Source organism: Bidens hawaiensis, unplaced genomic scaffold (genome assembly GCF_021521415.1).
Source record: "Bidens hawaiensis isolate Kalapana, Puna unplaced genomic scaffold, B.hawaiensis_p1.1 tig00048307_1, whole genome shotgun sequence".
Classification (NCBI taxonomy): domain Eukaryota; kingdom Viridiplantae; phylum Streptophyta; class Magnoliopsida; order Asterales; family Asteraceae; genus Bidens; species Bidens hawaiensis.
In genome coordinates, this window is record NW_027498652.1 from 92,712 (window position 1) to 112,523 (window position 19,812).

General features: G+C 36.9%; 1 protein-coding gene across 1 annotated transcript; it reads right to left on the minus strand.

Moving 5' to 3' along the window:
• Window positions 1-9,028: 9,028 nt before the first annotated feature.
• Window positions 9,029-11,219, minus strand: LOC143597446 (short-chain dehydrogenase reductase 2a-like). The gene is made up of 2 exons (XM_077075952.1): window positions 11,089-11,219; window positions 9,029-9,916 (listed from the first exon to the last, which is right to left on the minus strand). Exons 1-2 carry the CDS (start codon window positions 11,169-11,171, stop codon window positions 9,088-9,090), a joined length of 912 nt encoding a protein of 303 aa, XP_076932067.1. The 5' UTR covers window positions 11,172-11,219; the 3' UTR covers window positions 9,029-9,087.
• Between the last annotated feature and the right edge of the window lie 8,593 nt (window positions 11,220-19,812).

Sequence of the window (19,812 nt, forward strand, 5' to 3'; positions counted from 1 at the left end):
CCTTGGCAGCACTCTCGGTTGCGTTTCGCGCAGTCTCCCTGGCCAGCCGAAGCTGTTCATTCACAGCTTGGGCAGCCTTGGAGCGGGCCTCGAGTCGCGCCTGAACGTCAACCTCGAGGGCCTTGAAGGCCTTCTCCTTGTCGGCGGCAGCTGCCGCCAGCTGTTGGTTCTCCTCCCGAAGAGCACGCGCCTCGGATATGTCCTTGGCGCGAGCTGCTTTCAACTTGTCGTTTTCACGACAAAGCAGCTCGACGCGCGGCTGCATCCGGGCTTGGAGAACCCGAAGCTCATTGGTTAGCCTACCCTCCTGGTAGCTAGCCATGGCTTCCCCTAACGCACCATGAGGAGCAGCGTGGCGAGCCCAGTCCACGCACTCCACAGGGGTACGAAGGGTTGTTCCTCGGCGTATGTTCCATCGTGGAACATACACTTCATTGGAATCCGACACTGCAAAAGAAACAAACGCAGTAAGGAAAAGATGACAAAAAATATAAGGGAAAAAAGAACCCTACGCACCTGTAGGGTCAGTGACAGGCCGATAGCCGCCAAACCCATCACCTGAACCTAAAGGAAATCCATCCAACAGGTCAGGCAGACGGGAAGGGGGCAAAGATCGGCGGGAAGCCCTGCGCGTACCTGATGGTCCGGCCATCGGTGCCGGTTGCGCGGGCATGGTGGCAGCCGCCGTGGTCGCCCTTGTGGTCGCCGCCGCGGTAGCCGCCTCAGTAGCAGCAGTAACCGCCGGCCCCGTGAAGGATGCTGTAAAAATCGCACTCACAGCCGGCGGTGACGTCATTTTAGCTGGAACAGTCTGCTCAGAGGGAGCAACTGAACCAGCGTAAGCAGGCGCGGTCACTTGGGTCGACGCCTCAGGTAGGCTGACCAAGCCTACCGTCATTGGCGGGGAGGTACTCCCCTGCGTTTCACCCCGGAATGCGTCAACATCCACGCCTGCACAAAGAAGAAAGTGTTAGATAAATTCATGAAATAATAAATCTACAAAGACTAATTGTACTTACGGGTTCTCTTGACTCTGAACGTACGGACGGGCGGGGAGGAACCCGATGGAGCCGGCCTCTTGGTACCGGTCACCGTCGTCTTCGTTGGTTCTCCGGAGGTAACGGTCGTAGCCTCCGGAGCAGTGGTCTTCTCACCACCGGGCTTCCCCGCCACCTCTTCACTATCTGACTCCGAGTCAGATAGAACCACCGGGTCAGCTGTAGAGGCCTTCTCCTACCCCTTCACGCCGGCAGCAGCCTTCTTCTTCCGCACAAGGGGAGGACCATCTGCGGATTCCTCAGAAGAAGACAGAATGTAAGGATTTCCAACAGCAGACACAGCATTGAGGGGTTCAGGATAGAATCTCCTTACCTGGCCGCCGGTGGCTCAGGATCTCTTGGCCCGGCGGATAGACCTCCACAAACCTATCCGCCGTCTGCTCCAGGATGGGCAACTCATTGTCGTCCAGAGCACGAGTGCCCACCCGCACGGGACTGTCAGCTTCCCGCGGGAACAGGAGCGACTCCAAATTATTCCCCTCTGAAAGAAAAAGAAACAGTTAGAAAATTAACTAATATCAGCAAGAAAGACAAGACATACCATAAGGAATAGAGTTCAAACCGTATTCGAGAAGGATAGGAAACCGAGACGCATCCTTCCATACCCGGCTCATCCCCAGCAGCACCATCCCGGACTCCGCAAACCGGTAAACCGGAGATTGGACCCGGGATATCTTCGCGAACCATTCCGCCTCCTGGTAGCTGGAAGCGTGAAGGCTCGGAAGCGCTTGCCCCTTTTTGAACATAGCAATGGGGATGGCGCGGGCAGAAATGTAGAAGAACTCCCGCTTCCACGATCGGAGACTGCGCTCGGTCACGCAGATCTTCAAACCCTTAATACGGGTTGTCAGCGTGTACCACCCCTGGACGCACCTCCAAGTATAGAAGGTCATCAGGCGGTCCACGTAGGGCTCAATACCCAGAATCCGGCACACCCACTCGAAGTGCCGGACCTTGGCAATCGCCATCGGATGCACCTCGGTCAGGTGCACCCCGTGCCTCTCCAGGACACGATACACAAACTTTGTCAATGGGAACCTAAGGTTCCCATAAACAAAGAATGCAGCATATACCCCGATCTTGCCACTGGGGGCATCGTACACAGTCTGGTGGGATTCAGGAAACTCAGGCTCGAGAGACTCGAGCATGAACTTCCTGACGATGTACTGGTACTGATCGACAGGTAGAGCACACTGGCACTCGCCAGCAGTACTCCTATCGTCGGCTACAGCCTCAGCATCATGGGAAGACATCTTGAAGAAGAAAACGATTTCGAGAGAATGCTCGATTGAATAAAAGAGTTTTCGCCGGAAATCGCCTTAAAGATGAAGAGAAGAGTGAAAAATATGGATTACAAATAACCCTCTCCCCCTTTATATAGTAATCGCAATTAATGCGGTGAATTTAATGCGGAGGAGAGAGAAATCGACGATGCAATGAAACTTTGACACGTGGCAAAAAGCAAGCTGGCAACAGCGGTGGAAAGGACGTGTGCCAGTAATTTCGCGGCCACGCGCCCGAAAAATCACGCCCACGCGCCTGAAAAGGCGACTGGAATGACCATGTTCTGTCACGTCACCATAACTTCCTGCACGTCCTGACACAGTCAGAAGAAACCGTCGCACGACATTTCAGAGGTTTGGACTGTTATCTTTTCACCAACTCTTCGAATTTCAAAATTCAAAATTCGAAAATATTAAAAAATAAGCGGGAAAGTACCCCTTACCACTTGGCAAACAAGTAACCGTAAGACGGATGCGGGTACAGTGTAAAGGCAAAACCCTTCACATACCTAGCACCCGCAGGGAATTGAAGCCAAGAAAACCTTGGCAAACAAGTAACCGTAAGACGGATGCGGGTACAGTGTAAAGGCAAAACCCTTCACATACCTAGCACCCGCAGGGAATTGAAGCCAAGAACCTTGGCAAACAAGTAACCGTAAGACGGATGCGGGTACAGTGTTAAGGCGAAACCCTTCACATACCTAGCACCCGCAGGGAATTGAGGCCAAAAAAATCTTGGCGAACAAGTAACCGTAAGAAGGCTGCGGGTACAGTGTTAAGGCAAAAACCTTCACATACCTAGCACCCGCAGGGAATTGAAGCCAAGTATTCCTCGGCAACCAAGTAACTATAAGACTGGTGCGGATACAGTGTAAAGGCAAAACCCTTCACATACCTAGCACCCGCAGGGAATTGACGCCAGGAATACCTTGGAAGTAAAGTAACCGTAAGACGAGCGCAGGTACAGTGTTAAGGCAAAACCCTTCACATACCTAGCGCTCCGCTGGGAATTGAAACCGAGAAGGATCTTCTGGGCAATGCTTGCGGAAACGGAAATAACATCCCCGCATAGCGGGAACGTCGAGAACTACGTTGTTGGAAGTTCCAGGGTGGAATTGATGGTTTTAACATAATTGATCACTATGTTCAAAACTACCAAAACCTCATGGAAAGACCAAACAAGTGGGACTCAACGCTCCTGACTTGCGAGGAGGTTACAGACCTACCCGCATCATACCCAAAGACCAAGCAGGAAACTCGGGCATTTCTGCAAGTGACAAGGACTTCCGCGGGAGGAATCCCTATGGAAAACCTTAAAAAACCCCTTTTCAAAACCCTTTGCCTAAGTCCAAAAGTTCACCTCACTTTATTAAACACGCATGAGAAGAACATTGGACTGGGGGGACTTGAAGAGGTAGGTCCCAGCAAAGCCCAGTTGGACCCGCAAGACTCACCTTAAACAGGGACGTCTGCGCAGAGACCAACTGGATCCGCAGGACCAACCATGCTCAGAGACGTGACGTCCTTACGCGCAGTACGCAAGCTGTTCCCGCAGGAAATGCCTCCCATGGTGAAGGACTCCGCCTGTTCCCGCAGCCTCGGATACAAGCCATGAGGGAAGGCCACCCGCGCAGCATGGCTACACGCACAAGGTACTTAGCTCTCGATCACTCAGTGTCACCTGAAGGAATGAGCGAAGCCGGGAACTATCCCGCACAAGGGCGGGAGGGGGAATACTCCCGCCCAAATAAGCCAGTCCGTACGATACAGGAAGATCTTCTGTACTGTACCTGACGAGGTATGGGAAAAAGATCTGACTAAAGATACGACAGCTTATGGACAACAGTATGGCGAGCAGCATGCTCCTACACTGTTTGTCACTGTTAGCCGCTGCCTACTCACCAACTCTTGTCATACCACGTGCGTAGCTGGCAGTTGGTGGAAAAGGAATAGTATACAGCAGGTCTGGTCACTATCAGCCGCTACCTACCCACCAACTACCAGCAGGACACGTGCGTAGGCTACTGTTGGTGGAACAGGAACACTGTTGCAGCCGGCCATACCTCCTTGGAAACCTACCTTCGGCTATAAATACCACAAATGGTATGACCATCTCATCTCATCTTGTATTATCATATCTTAACACATCATCATAATATACCTGATATCTGCTCTAGCAATCTCTTAATATACTTTTATATTTAAAGAGCAATCTAGTCTGATTCTCACGCCGGAGGGTGGTCACAAGGAGGAACCCCCCCCTTCTCAGTGACGAGCTCACGGTGTCTGTTTTGCAGGTTATCAGAAGAACCATCTTCAGGGTCTAACCCCTCGTGGGAAACAGCTATCCAACCCCCAGGTTACCAGTAATCTGTCCGGGGTCCGGTTAGTGTTTCTTCAGGTACAAACCAGGTTTCAATTTCTCTGAGAAATCGTACCTATACTAGGAAGTGAACCAGTCTCGTTGGAAGCGGTTCCACCTATACTTGGTCAAAACTCGGATCCAACACGGCCAAACCCCAAAAAAACGGTCAAAAACCTTACGATACCTGAAACCGCTCCTACCTGACCCAGTTCTTAACTTTTGTTAACCAAACACGGAAACGGTTTCTGTAAAAGCCCATTTTGCCCACCTCTACCTTGGGTTTGTTCTTAGTTTGTTATAATTTAATGGATATTTTATCCATCCTTTTGATAAGTGAGCACTGGGCTGGTAATCAGTCCATTGAGCTGAAGTTCTCATGAACGTTGGGCCTATTACCTTATGTGTACGTGGGTAGATCAACACATCAAGTAGGTATTCCTAATGTTTTTTTATTTAAAAGAAATGTTCAAAATTAAATTATTTTTTTACTTCATTACCTCTTTTATATCAGTTTTCTACTTTTAAGTGCTAAATCTGTATATTCGTCTAGTGATTTCTATCATTGTCATTGATCCGAGTTCATATAATGTGCGTCGTCGTCGTCGTCATCATCATCTCTATACTAGGGTTTAAAGATTGATTGACCATTATAAATTGTGTATGATGCTAGTTAATATCTCTATACTAGGGTTTAAAGATCGATTGACCATTATAAATTGTGTATGATGCTAGTTAATTTGTGGTATCATCATCAACCAATCAATTAGTTAGTTGTAGTCCTTTTAAAAAGAATATACCCTAACTACATTTTGATCATATAATAATGCATATATGAATTATAATCAAGCCACTAACATTTTCAACCATTGATAGTTTTTATCAAAGGTTTAGAATTGGTTCTCAAACGTGATTCTCGTTTTGAACCTTTGCTTACAATGACTATATATAATAATCAATCACCGTAAAAGAAATAACTTGCATTATGTAAGGATCGATTGTAGTCATGGTACTTTATTCAAGTTAAGTGTTTAATGTAGGTTGATCACTCGAACGCGAATTCATGAACTTGATAGGAGAAAGTTAATGTAATAAAACTTTGGTAATAATATGATAGACTCCATAGATATTTCTAACAATATTTAAAGTACTTAATTAGAAAAACTAGGTATATTTGTTTTTATTAATCTCAAGTTCTCAACTATCGTCTTTTAGTCGCTGCCAGTCTCAACTAACGAATTGGCTATTATGGATCCCATATTTCAACGTATTTGTTCCCAGCAGTTCGCGACTAATAGAATTTTCTAACCACGTTGGTTATAGGTCGCTGGAGAAACGCTTTTGGTTGGAAAAGTCACATTTTTTTTTGGGGGGGGGAGTCAACATTTTCGTCATAAACATCTTTGTAACCTTGGATCGGACCTTTAGAAACATTTTTCTCGTAGAAACCCCAAATATTGAGGTCTCCGGAACCCTAGAACCGTCGAAATCGGTTGGTGGTGCTCAAGTGGTGGTGGTTGGTTGTTGGTGTCAGTTGGTGGCGACGAAGGTGTTCAAGCTAAGTTTTCCAGCAAAAAATATGAGGTTTTTTGGTCAACATCATGTTTCCGGCGAACTGCAAGTAACGATGTTACAATTTTGTTAGTCGCTGACCATTGGAAACAAACACATTAAAAGATAGGATATTAGCATCCAATTCGTTAGTTGAGACTAACAAGATCAAAAGATGATATGTAGAATTAATAAAAACCAATACATCGAAAAGTTAAAATAAAACACTTCTAAGTTATAATACATTAACTAAATATATCATTCTTTTATTGATCAAAGAAAAATAATAATAAATCAAACTTTTGTTTAAAGAAGCAACAAATAAATAAAGTGTGCCTAGTGGGTGCGTGTAAACGTAATTCTTCACAAATTATGTAAAAAATACCCGTTACTTTATAAGTATTCAATCAATGTTAGCATCCAATACCGATGAGGTTATGTAATGGTCAAAAGACAGCAACTAAGCTACACCTTTGAGTTGTAAAGCATGTGTACTTGTTTAAATACATTTAATACAAATATACAATATTAAAGTTAATATAATACCCATATTTAGTGGTTGACTAAGAGTTTTAACCCTAGCTGACCCGAAGGCTGCGAGCTCACTGACCCCATCCTTTCGAGTTTCTAATTTGGGTTGAAGTGCGAGTTCATGAAGCCGCTCCGAATGGAAGGCTGGTGTGAGAGCAATAGTCAAGCGAGTTGGTGGGTTAATCTTCCTAGCACCACATAATATTTAATTAGTAAGAATATTCAACTAATCTTAAGCCAACACCACTAAAACCTTGTCATGATTAATGTGTTTAGGATGATTTATGTGTTTAGTAGTAGGTGTTATCTTTTGTCAAAAAGAGAGATTACAGGTTAATTAGAGTGTATATTAATTGCACTAACCTAGACCATGAAACAGCCGGTAGCCTTTTTTTTTAATATGTTTTATGTTTTTTAATAATAAAAGTAGATCCCCATATCCTAATGCATTTTATATAACGTCTTATTAACTTGTTTATTAATGTTCTCTGTTAACAACTCAAACAAACACAAAAATGTGTCTTGTAGTATACATGTATATTCCCAACTTAATTAAATTAAAAGAAAAAAAAACTCTTTATATTGTCTAGACAAGTAGGTCACATATGTTGCAAATCAAGCCCCAAAAACAACACTTGTGAACAATGGCTTTTTGTGATCAAACACAAAATCTCACCTCTTCTTTTTGTTCAATACACTTGTAAGCATTTACTAATTAGGATTGACTTCCAATATTCTCTCTTGATCCTAACTAGATCATGCTTCTCTTGCTCTCTTCCTCGATTGAACCACACATGCATTGATTGCTTGGGTTAAATAAATGGGTTAACGGATTGTGTTCGGTTTACACGAATTCATGTAAACCTGGATTAGGTTTGAAATTTTTTATACGAATAAATATATAAGTCTTGTTTTAATTTAATGATTCAACCTTAAAGTCTCTAGCCCAAAGTGATTTATGTTGGCCAAATTAGTAGCTTAGTATAACTTTAATCACTTATATTGGTAGAGTTATTTAAGACCAAAGAAGAAACTAAGAAGAAAAACTTATGCGAGTTGCAAGGTGTGAAATACATGTCTATTCATTACTATTCTTTATTTGTGCACCAACGAACCCGGGGTTCAATGGGTCATGCCTCCTTATTCTTTATTAACCAAATTATTAGTTAGCTGTTAGATTCAGTTAATTTGGTTTGGTTAAGCCGATTAATTTGGTAACGATTCGGTTAATTTGATTATTTTCTCACCCCTAATCAGTTGCAAGTAACATAATAAGTAACTTACTAGTGGTCACTAATGGTAAATGACAAATTGACAATGATAACTTAGCATTAGTAGTGTACTAGTGTTTACATGGGCATCAATAGCAATTGAGTTATTGTTGATGGTCTTCCCACCGATGTAATTGTCTAATTGTCAACAGCTATAGCCATAAACTTGGACCACCATCTAAAATGTTGTGATGGTCCATCCCCTATATATGAAATGCATGTGGTCTAATTCGATACGAATTGTTTTCACAACACATTGTGTATATTCTTTCTTGCGACTGAACTTTCAAGAATATCGTCAAATATTTCATCTCAAAGCAATCTTTACGTAATTCACAAGAGATATCCAGACCCTCTAAATTCTAAAAACCTACAATTTACACCCCTACTTTCTATTATGTAAACTTATATCTTAAAAGACTTAAACATTGTGCTAGGTAAGGACTTACCAATACATGCATTTACATGTATATTTATGCTAAAACCGTGTGCATACACAAATCTTTAAAAGAAAGGTGTCCAAGTTATATATACCATCTGTACGTTATACAAACTATAGTAGTATAGTTTATATCGTATTCAATTCCTTAAATCACTTAGAGATCTAAAAGGATATCACAGTTGTGAAATCACCTAACATTTGACTTAGACCAGCATAATATAGTTTACTTTTAAAATATAAATTGTAAAGAAAATTAAATTCCTTAAAAGTTGGACGATACTTGTTAAACCCACCAACTATCTTTGACTTTGATAATGACAGTTGGTAAAATGTTATGCTAAAATGAATATATAGCAAGTTGGATTTATATTTTATAAAAAATATATATATGTTAATGCAAAATGTTAAAAGCATACACAATCTAAAATAAAATTCAACATAAAATATGAAAATGCAACTCTAGCTAGAAAAAGAAGTTAAGAACACTATATCTATGTCAAATAGTTTATAACAATATTGTTGTTTTTTTATAACATCTTGATGCGTTATAATTAAAAAAAAGTTGCCAAGGTTTTATTACTCTTCATTCCTACAAGTTAACACAATTTCTAGACGTCGTAACGGCACCATCCACAACAAGGTTATGACCACTTACGTATCTAGACTCGTCACTAGCAAGATATAGAGCCGCTTCCGCAATGTCTTCGGCTTTTAGGGTAGTGCCCTTCAAGTTTCCTAAGCTACTCACAAAGTTCTCGGTTTTTTCTATTTCTTTCTTGTTTGGTATTCTGAAACTAATTTCTCCGTCTTCAACATGTTCGTCCTCGTCTCTCCAAGCATTTACAAGCATTGAAGTTGCTACACCGAAAGGCGAAATGCAATTGACTCTAATCCCATGTTTTCCCAATTCACAAGCGGCATTCTTTGTTAACCCGACAATTGCGTGCTTTGAGGCCGTGTATGCATGTGGGCCCATGCCACCCATAACGCTTGCTACACTAGCGGTTGAAATGATGCACCCGACCCCTTTGGGAATCATAACCCTAGCGGCATGTTTCATCCCTAGGGCAACTCCTCTCACATTCACACTCATTACTTTGTCAAACTCATCAACATCAAAATCAACAATGCTTTTGTGCTTGGACTGGTTTCCAAGCACGCCAGCATTGTTGAACAATATATCAATTCGACCATACCGAGAGATTGTTGAGTCGATTAGGTTTTCTACTTCGGATTCCAAGCTCACGTCGCAATGAACATATGTAGCAAAAGGAGACAACGAACTAGCGATTGAAAGCCCGATTTCGTCATTGATATCCGCTAAGACAACTTTAGCACCATGTTTGACAAACAAGCTCACCGTGGCCACACTGATCCCACCGGCACCACCAGTGACAATTGCAATCTTTCCCTCCAATCTATGAACAAGTCAAATGTGGTTTTTAATTTAATTGTTAATGAACAAATAAACCTTAAAAAGCAAAGTTAAAACCTTAAGAAACAAAGACAATTGTCTTTTCACTCATTTTAACTTGAAGTAAGTAAAATTAATTATCAATTCAATATTATATTTTGATTATATTATAAATAAAAAACTATATATATCACCAAAAACAAATGAGATTTTCTTGTCAAAAAATCTGTTTTTACAAGTGCTTAGTTGTCTTTGGTAAACTCAATTAATTTACGAAGATCGAAACATACATTACCAAAAGAAGATATATGATGTAATTAAAATAATCAAATAGGCGTTTTAAGGGAATTTTTTATTTCAACACTTGCATTATTTACGAAAAAAATAATAAATGCTCCGAACTTCAGGGATCTATATTGATATGAAAATAAATACAAATCTTCATAGCTTTTAATAATAATAATAATAATAATAATAATAATAATAATAATAAATTTATTGTTATTCCTAAAGAGAAGATTTGTGTGTGTGTTTACCATAAGTTTGTCGAATAATTCGCAGGAAAAGGCACATGCAATAGCTGTCAAAGTGTTCGTATAAAAAAATAATAATAATAACGTACAATTTTGGTAAACATTGTACACAATTTATTAAATAAATATGACAAAAATGATTAATTGGGATGAACTCATGAAACCATAAGAAAATTATGTTCACTACAAGATTAGGGTTTTCAGCATGAATTTGACAAAAGAATTTGCATGGATTTAAGAAAAAAACTGACAAAATTAGCAACGAAATATAATTGTTGTCGTAGCTTGTCAGTTTGTTGTCCGTTTACCTAACTCTGCCTCGTTTACCTAACTATGCCTGAGTAATGTTCGAATTTGTGCTATCGTGTAAAATTTATAATCTCGTGATTATCATTATAATTATCGGTTTATACTAATATTTATATATTACTATGTGTTAAACTAGGTTCTTATTTACCAGAAACTCATAAACAGTAAACTTTAAAGGTGAACATTCGAGTTTTTATACAACTCATACTTGTGTAAATTGGTTTTCAATACTGTCATGATGATTTTTAAATTCTAGTACTATTATTCTTCACCCTCAAAGAGAGAGAGAGATTGTAATCGTTTTGAATTTAATCTGAAAGATTAAGAAGTGTACCTTCTATAGAAGATTGGGTTGATTTCTTTTCCATGGCCATGCATCCCTTGGAAGGTTTTCTCAGGCATAACTTCAACAGGCATTGTCAAATAACCACACCAAACACTTCTTAATTAATATATATATATATATATATAGAAAGTGAGAGAAAGAGAGATATAGAGTGAGAGAGTTTAGAGTTATGAGAGAAGACACAAATGAAGAGATTTTATTGATGAGGAGGAATGACAGGTTACTTATTAAGTTATTATAGCCAAAAGTTTGCTTTCATAGTCAACGAATATCATCGCTAGTTCTCTACACATTCCAAGATGCATTTTACACACGTATTAAAATATACATTTATGTATCTTTCATCAATGTCCTAGTTGGTATTAATTTATTTTGACTATAACCTGCAGACCAATCTTAGCTAGTTAGACGATGTGTAGTTATAAATCCATTATTAGGGGTCATGTGTTACGTGGCACCCAGTCAGAGTTATGGTTTTGTACAAAAACAGGCTGTAGTCATAACTCTTTACTACTAAGGGTTATGCGCCATGTGGCGCCCAGTCATTATTAATTTTATTTGTTTTTTTAAATACTAAATCATTTAAATAAATTAACATAAAATTAAAAATTACATTAAACTTCCAAATAAAAAATACATTAAACTAAATTAAAACAAAAATACATCAAATTAAAATAAAAAAACATAAATAATACTAATAAAACTAAAACTCATTTATATTTTTTTAAAATTTTCGCTCGTCGATTGGCTTTTAGAGATTGGACTATCGGGTCGTCTTCGGATAGCTTATTTGATAAAATCTCGATGTCTTTCATTCCTTCGAAGTAGGTCGACGGCGTCCAAAGTTACTTGAAGTCGTTGGGTTCCAAGTTGGTGTAAATCTTGGAGTCGAGAGTTCATTAATTGGAATTGGCTTTCAAATTCGGGATTCGAACCCGTTGCCGACGACGAACCGGCCCCTTTCCCCTTTCCTTTGCCCCGGCCGAGGCATGTCGGTAGTATTCACGGGGTCATTATCGCTTAAGTTGAAGTTTCCAGCGTCAGAACGGGGCGTGTCTGGATCAACCGAAGACGATGTTTTAGACTTTTTTTTACGCGGACCACCTTCGTCTTTGGCTTCGGCTTCGGCTTCGGCATCCAACACCAAGCCCCATTTTGGGTGAAACCTCAAGAGGTCTTTCCAAATGCCAAAGTAGTTGAAGGTCCCGCCGACCTTATGTTGAAACTCAACCAACGCATTATCCATGACTTCCGCGTCCGAGACACCGCTACTCCTAGTTCGATTCATCCGAGAGAAAACCGTATGGAAAGCCATGCATTTGGTGTTTATGTCGCCCCATTTCGACAGTAACGAATCTTTTTCTCGACGCGAGTCCCCGCCAAGGTTGTGAAACCTCTCTATAATTTTGTACCAAAATACCCTCATTTTTTGATAGTTCGCTAAAAAAATAAAACATTACAAGTTTAATGTTTGTTATAAGAAATTTAAAAAAAATAATGCATTTTAAAAACCTACCGCATTTGGCATCTTCCGATATCTGGCACCAAGCACGAGCATATAGTACGCACTCGTCGATACTCCACGCTATCACCGTCTTTTTAACCCGATGTTCGCCGGTGGGCTTCTTTGCGTGTTTTTTCGAACGTCCGTGTTGGCTCGAACCGCCTACGGTCTCCGGGACGGGTTGTGTCTCCGGCACGAACTCGACCTCGAGTTGGGTCTCCGGGGCGGGTTGAGAACCCGAACCGGCAAAAATGTTCGCCGTCGGGTTTTGGAAACCGGGCACCGCGTTTGGCATAGAGTTTTGTAGATATTGAAAGTAGGCGGCCATTTGCGAGTCAAACATTTGCGGGACGGGTACGGTTGGCGTCGGGGCGGTAGATTGGTTCGGTTGTGGATTTTGGTTGCCTTGACGGGCATATTGGCCGAAACCGAGAATATTTTGGTTGTTGTTTGGAAACATGATGGTAGAAATATTAGTGTAAAAGATATAAATATTTGTGTAAATTGGTATAGATTGGAATGAATGTGTATAAAAATATGAGTTTGGTTTGTTTATATAGTATAAATATAATTAATATAATTTTTTTTTTTAAAAACCCAACGGCTCCAAACCCACCCAACGACTACTTTTTTGATTTGTGTGCCCTTATTCCGCGTTTTGTATACAACGTAACTCAAAAAAAAAATTGCATAACGCAGGGAGGGCGGTGTACCCCCCGCGTTTTCCTCCTTGACACAACACACAACGCATCTATTACGGGTGGTCTTAACATTTACATAGAATATGGTGTTTGGTGCGACCAGCTGGGATCAATGGAGTAATTTTGATGTATTAAATATGTAGGAACCCGCACAACCAACTAATAAATGTGTGCCACCTCACATCATCCGGTATATTTACGTTGTTAGACATTTTCCTATTTAAATAATAAGTAATAACTTGGTAAATACAAATTCATAGACCATTTTATCAACTTTTCTAGTCAAATGGCTGGTTTTGTGATTTTCTCATAAATAAATAAATATGTAAGAAAGTTAAAACACCTTTAATTCAGTAATTTGAAGTTTTGAACAAGTACACTACAATAGTACAATCTATGAATCTAATGTATGGGCGGCCCTTTACGATATAATAACGAGCAAATTAAAACACACTTGATGCCTTGAACTAAATGTATGACATGGATTTAAAAAACCGGCCTATACATGTTCTGGACTATATGAAATTTTGGAGCCACTTTTGGTGTTGGGCTATTGGGTTTGAACAGCCCACTTCATACTGTCGAGGGCCAGGCCCATAACATGATAACAGTACTTAAGTTACTAACTACATAAAAGACATTTTAATTAACACCTTAGACTATCATTAAATCTCGTTACTTACTAAGGTGTAATCGAAGCTGATCCGTTTATCGGTTATTCCAAATCAACTTAACATTATGTTTAAATGAGATTAAACATGAGCTTCATACATCAAGTTTAACTGGACCTGTAACGTCTCTGTAAGCGTACATATTTAATCATGAATCACTTAACTTTGTTATTTATATTTGAATTCTTATAATTGAATTGCTTATCGATATAATTCTTAGGTAGGTTAAGTTTCTAATTGAATAGTATGCTAAATCTTGTATCCTTTAACTGCTACTTTGTTACTTTCTACTTAGTATTTAATTTTGTGCGATATAATGACGATTTAATCCAAAAAAAACATACGAGTTTACTAACCGGATAAAGAACCCAAAGTATTTTGGTAACTTAACCTGGTAAATAAAGTTCAATAGTCCCGACTCGATTCGTTAGAAAAGTTTCAATGACCGGAGCCAAAAATAAAGATCTATTGATGTATATTTGAAGACGAAAATTTTATGATATCTAAAAAAAGAAATCATAAGTGAATTAGGACCTCAAACCAATCCTTAACTTCTAGTTCAAGATTGGATGCATACTACTACTACAGTGAAGTAACTTGTCGATAAAGTTTAGGAGCACATCGAGGTTGCATCACATCATGTGTTCACAGTGTCCAACGTATATATACACAATGCTTTCATTTTTGGTTGGGACTAAAATATATAATAGAGAGTCATATAACGTGCAACTTATAGAAATTGATAAAAGAAAATTAATAATATTAACTAATCTTCTTTCTACTTTCTAGCATAGTTCCAACACTCGTGATGAGCCCTTCAAGAATTTAATGCAGTCGTATCGCTTACTTTTTGTTAGATTTTATGTTCATAACATGTCTTCATGTAATGATTTGTTTAATAATAATGACTAGGGTGTTCACGGTTCAATTTAACTGCTTATGATCGAAATGAAGCACTAAATATTGTCTTTAAAGCCTTGCTATTTTAAGAAAAATTCAAAATCAAAAATCATTACTTAGTATTAAATTTATAAATATGATAAACATGATTTGTTAATATATACCAATGAAAGGATGCATATTTCAAAAATTAATAGTAAAAATAAACGGCTGGTGTTAAGTTTTAAAACGAGATTAAAGCATTAAACAGATTAAATCTCAATTTAGAATATTTACTTTTAGTATCTATTAAAAAGAAGAAAATAATTGTTTTGTCTCCACTCTCCACCAACTAAAACCATATTTGTGGAGTGGGATTTCTGTTTAAAAGCCTTCCAACAAATCAAATCTTCAAAGCAAAGTTTAGATCATCATTTTAAGTTAATGATTTTAAAGATATAATGCACAATAGTTTGATATTTTAATAAAGTTACAATGCTATTAAACATGTGCAACACCTAACATTTTTTTTAAGTGTGAGAACCTATTACTGAAAAACTTAAAAGAAGTCATTGATTTTGTGTTAATCAATATAACTAATAAAATGCAGTTTGCTTTATATATATATATAGAAGAGGGTTCAAATAAAAACAATTATTTTGTGAAAAGTATGAGGATGCTTTAAAATAAAACAAAACCACCTAAATAGAAAATTATACCATGTAAATAGGAAACTATACGGTTTTTAGAAACTACTAATCCCAACCACCAGATCTTAGATCCAAGGGTCTAGATCTCTTCTTATGCTTCTCACAAAATTATTGTTTTTTACGTTAACCCTACCCTATATATATAAAATCATATTAGTTAAATACAATATAATTTTAATTTAATTAAATATTTTATCATTTTTGTTCTCATTTATAGAATAACTTGAATCTATATAATAATATCAACAAAAATAAACTATAATGTTATTAAAAAGTTATATTTATTTTAATAAGGTCTCAAAGTCATTACATCTAATTCTTCGATCCAATAATAAATCGGGGTGTCTTGAGTAAAGTATACTCACAGACTAAGTTTTAAAAACCAATACATAGTGGGCATAATGGCATATCAAAGCTACTTTATATTGTATATTTAGTTATACGGCATAAGTTGCTACAACTAAAAGAAAAAAAATAAGTCAATAAAACATTTGATTTATTGTCATTACTGTTATTATTATGTTAGCTTACTATCAAAAAGTGTCACGAGCCATTTCTAACAATTGCATTCGTTTATATGAAAAAGTAATATATGATTTAAATTGCTCCCGTCGAACATGAAAACCCGATTTTTTAAAATTGAAAAGCCCGATTAACACCAACGGTTTATCTCAATTTTTGATGAGTTTGATCTGAGTCTCTTCGCATTACATTTGTTGTAATTCACTTGTACAAATATAGTTTTATTTAATCGAAATACCATTTCCTATGTCGTAGCTATACATATTCATGCTATATAAATGTCTAAAAATTCTGAGAAATATACAACGTGAAAGCTTGAAATTTCAAATCCTCAACTCGACTTTAACTTTTATCATATTCAATCATTTGTTTCTACGGATTCGTTGAACGCATGCCATTCGCCATCCTACAACTGTGAGTCGAGACACCAAGAGTTTTGTCAATACAATGAATACCATGACATGTAAGTATGTAATAATATTTGTCACACACAAATAAAATAAAATGTGTAAATATGGACTTTTAAAAGTGTTAAGCTCCCTATAAAGTTAAGTTATTACATTCTTTTTATCAGTTTATTCCCTTCCATGATATTTGTAGCGTATTTTAAGGCCCATATTCGGTTGCAACTAATATTATATTAAGTTATATTAACTAATTAATTTGAGGCCTAATGCACTCTACCCCTATACTTTTATTTAATTACACTTTTAACTTTAAAACTTCTACGGTATTTGGAAGATAGCACAAAAGTTGATGGGAACAACTGAACAATTTACACACTAAAAAGTACCTTTCAAGCATACAGAAAAAGTTAAGTCTTTTTGGTCTTTTACAAGTCTTTTACAATTGTTTATATGATTGTTGTGTATTTTATGTTTATATGTGTCAATGTTGATTATCTTTCAATTTGGAAGACAAATAGATGATACATGTTACATATTAAATATTATGTTTGGACGAAAACTGAGATATAAAATAATTGTAATAGCTTTTAACAAATTCTATAGATTATTAAAAGAGTTACAACACATAATAATGTTAAAGTGACATCTTGATTTAATATATTATGAGATGTAATACATGTAGGTGAAATGTATAAAAATATAAAGAGTTATCGTTTTATATGATATCTTTGTATTATATATATATTTTTAAGGGTCAAGTTATTTTACAAAGGGAAATTAAAATGAGAATGATGAGAAGCCATAATTAATTGACATGTGTCAAGTAGGGGACCAAAGGAAAAATGGTATAGAGATAATTGTATACATTTTCTCTCTCCACATGCAAAGCACATGTTAATATCTTCATTTTATAACTTTTATAACTTTTTCATATGATATTTTTTTAAATAAAATTCACCATAATAACAAGCGTTTTTTTACGTTTAATATGAGTATAATTTTGTTATATAAAACTAAAAAATAATTTACGTCATTGTGTCTTTTTGCTTACCATTGTGTCTTTTTTCGTCATTGTGTCTTTCTGTTTATTATTGTGTTTTTTCACCATTGTGTCTTTCAACTGATCATTGTGTTTTTTTTAATACTAATAACACCGTTGTGTAATACTAATATGTAAATGTAATGAAAAATACCAACAAATTATCTAATACTAAACACAATGATGAATACATATTACACATTAACATGAAACGTAAAACACAATAATGGATACATATAACACAATGACCTGAAACGTAAGACACAATGGTAAAATACATATAACACAATGACTTGAAACGTAAGACACAATGGTAAAATACATATAACACAATGACTTTAAACATAAGACACAATGGTAAATACATATAACACAATGACCTTAAACGTAAGACACAATGGTAAATACATATAACACAATGACCTTAAACGTAAGACAAAATGGTAAATACATATAACACAATGACCTTAAACGTAAGACACAATGGTAAATACATATAACACAATGACCTTAAACGTAAGACACAATGGTAAATACATATAACACAATGACCTTAAACGTAAGACACAATGGTAAATACATATAACACAATGACCATAAACGTAAGACACAATGGTAAATACATATAACACAATGACCTTAAACGTAAGACACAATGGTAAATACATATAACACAATGACCATAAACGTAAAACACAATGGTAAATACATATAACACAATGACCATAACGTAAAACACAATGGAATCTACATATTATACAATGGCTTGAACGTTATACACAATCAACATAAAGCAAATGTTGAGCACAAAGACACGGTGACAAACGAAAGACACAGTGACGTAATCTTTATTTTAATTTTTATCTTTAATATGAGTATCAGTTGAAAAACACAATGACCAAAATATATAACACAATGCATAGAAAAACCCAATTAAAAAACACAATGGACAACCAAATAACACAATACAAAAAAAAAACCCACCAACTTTTTTTTATTTTTATATAACAATATGATATTCATATTAAAGATAAAAAAAACGCTCGTTATTTTGGTAAAAAAATTTTCTAAAAAAACGTCGTATGAAAAAGTTATAGAAGTTTTAAAATGATGGGGGAATTGACATGTGCCTTGCATGTAGAGAGAGAAAGTCTTCATAAATGAGCATTCTCATCTATTTTTATTTAATTTTTATTCTTGAATTAATCTCCACCATCCAAATATAAGATCAATTTAGATTCCTTTTTTCCTTTTTTATTTTTATTGTCCTTTGTATTTTAACTTTACCCTATTTTAAAAGTGTTATATTACAATGACAAGTCAACTCATTCATGTTTTTTTTATGACTTTTACATTGCGTTTCCGAGTTTTAAAATATGGAAGAATATAGTTAAGGAAAGAAAAGAAATAGATGGTAAAAATCTTCATTTTTTTCAAATGTGTATGTTTTATATGGAAAGCCATGGAAAAATATTATTAAAAATCCTCTCTCTTTTATTTTCATTATGAGAACTTAGGATCACATATATTTTCCAGTTTCTTTTCATTTCTTTCGCAACTTTTTTGAAAAAGGACTTGAGAACATATATTTTGCAAACACCCCTTTTAATAGTTTATATTAAATACATCCCTCCTATTGTCATATCCATCATTCCATCTATTATATGAACATATATACCCATATAGACTTGGTATACGTACGTATGTACACACGTATCACGTATGTATGTATGTATGTATGTATGTATATATGTATGTATGTGTGTATGTATCCAAATACCACTGATACACAAGCGTATAATTCTCCCAATTATAATACCCCAACGATAAAAACGTTAAACTCTGCTAGAGGTGCACCAACCTATTTAAATCTTAAAACTGGTTCGGTTTGACCAACAAAAGTCAAAACCGGCTTATGTTTAGTTTCGGTTCGGGTTTTGCTTGGTTTTAATGGAGAAAATTACAAATCGATTCCAAACCAGTTTGTACATAATCGTTTTCAAACTGGTTTGATTTTCAGATCGGTTCGAATAACCTGTTTATTTCCCCACATCTAAACTCTATTATCATCTGGAATGAAACCACAAAATCACCCAATTTACTCAAGGACACGTGACTTTCCTCACTCCCTCATGTATGTCGTATGACTAGAGGCGCACAAAAAAACTAAACCCGAAACCGAAAAAAATTGGATGCAGGTTTTTTTATACCCGGGCTTTTATTACCCGAGCATGTACAATATTCATTTAAGTACCAAAACTTGTACTTGGAACCAAACC

What these genes read in the sequence shown, in the direction of transcription:
- LOC143597446 (XM_077075952.1), bottom strand. Translation starts at nt 11,171, where the DNA reads ATGCCTGTTGAAGTTATGCCTGAGAAAACCTTCCAAGGGATGCATGGC. An exon ending in AACCCAATCTTCTATAGAAG is followed by an intron (nt 9,917 to 11,088) that starts GTACACTTCTTA and finishes ACTTGTTCATAG; the next exon opens with ATTGGAGGGAAAGATTGCAA.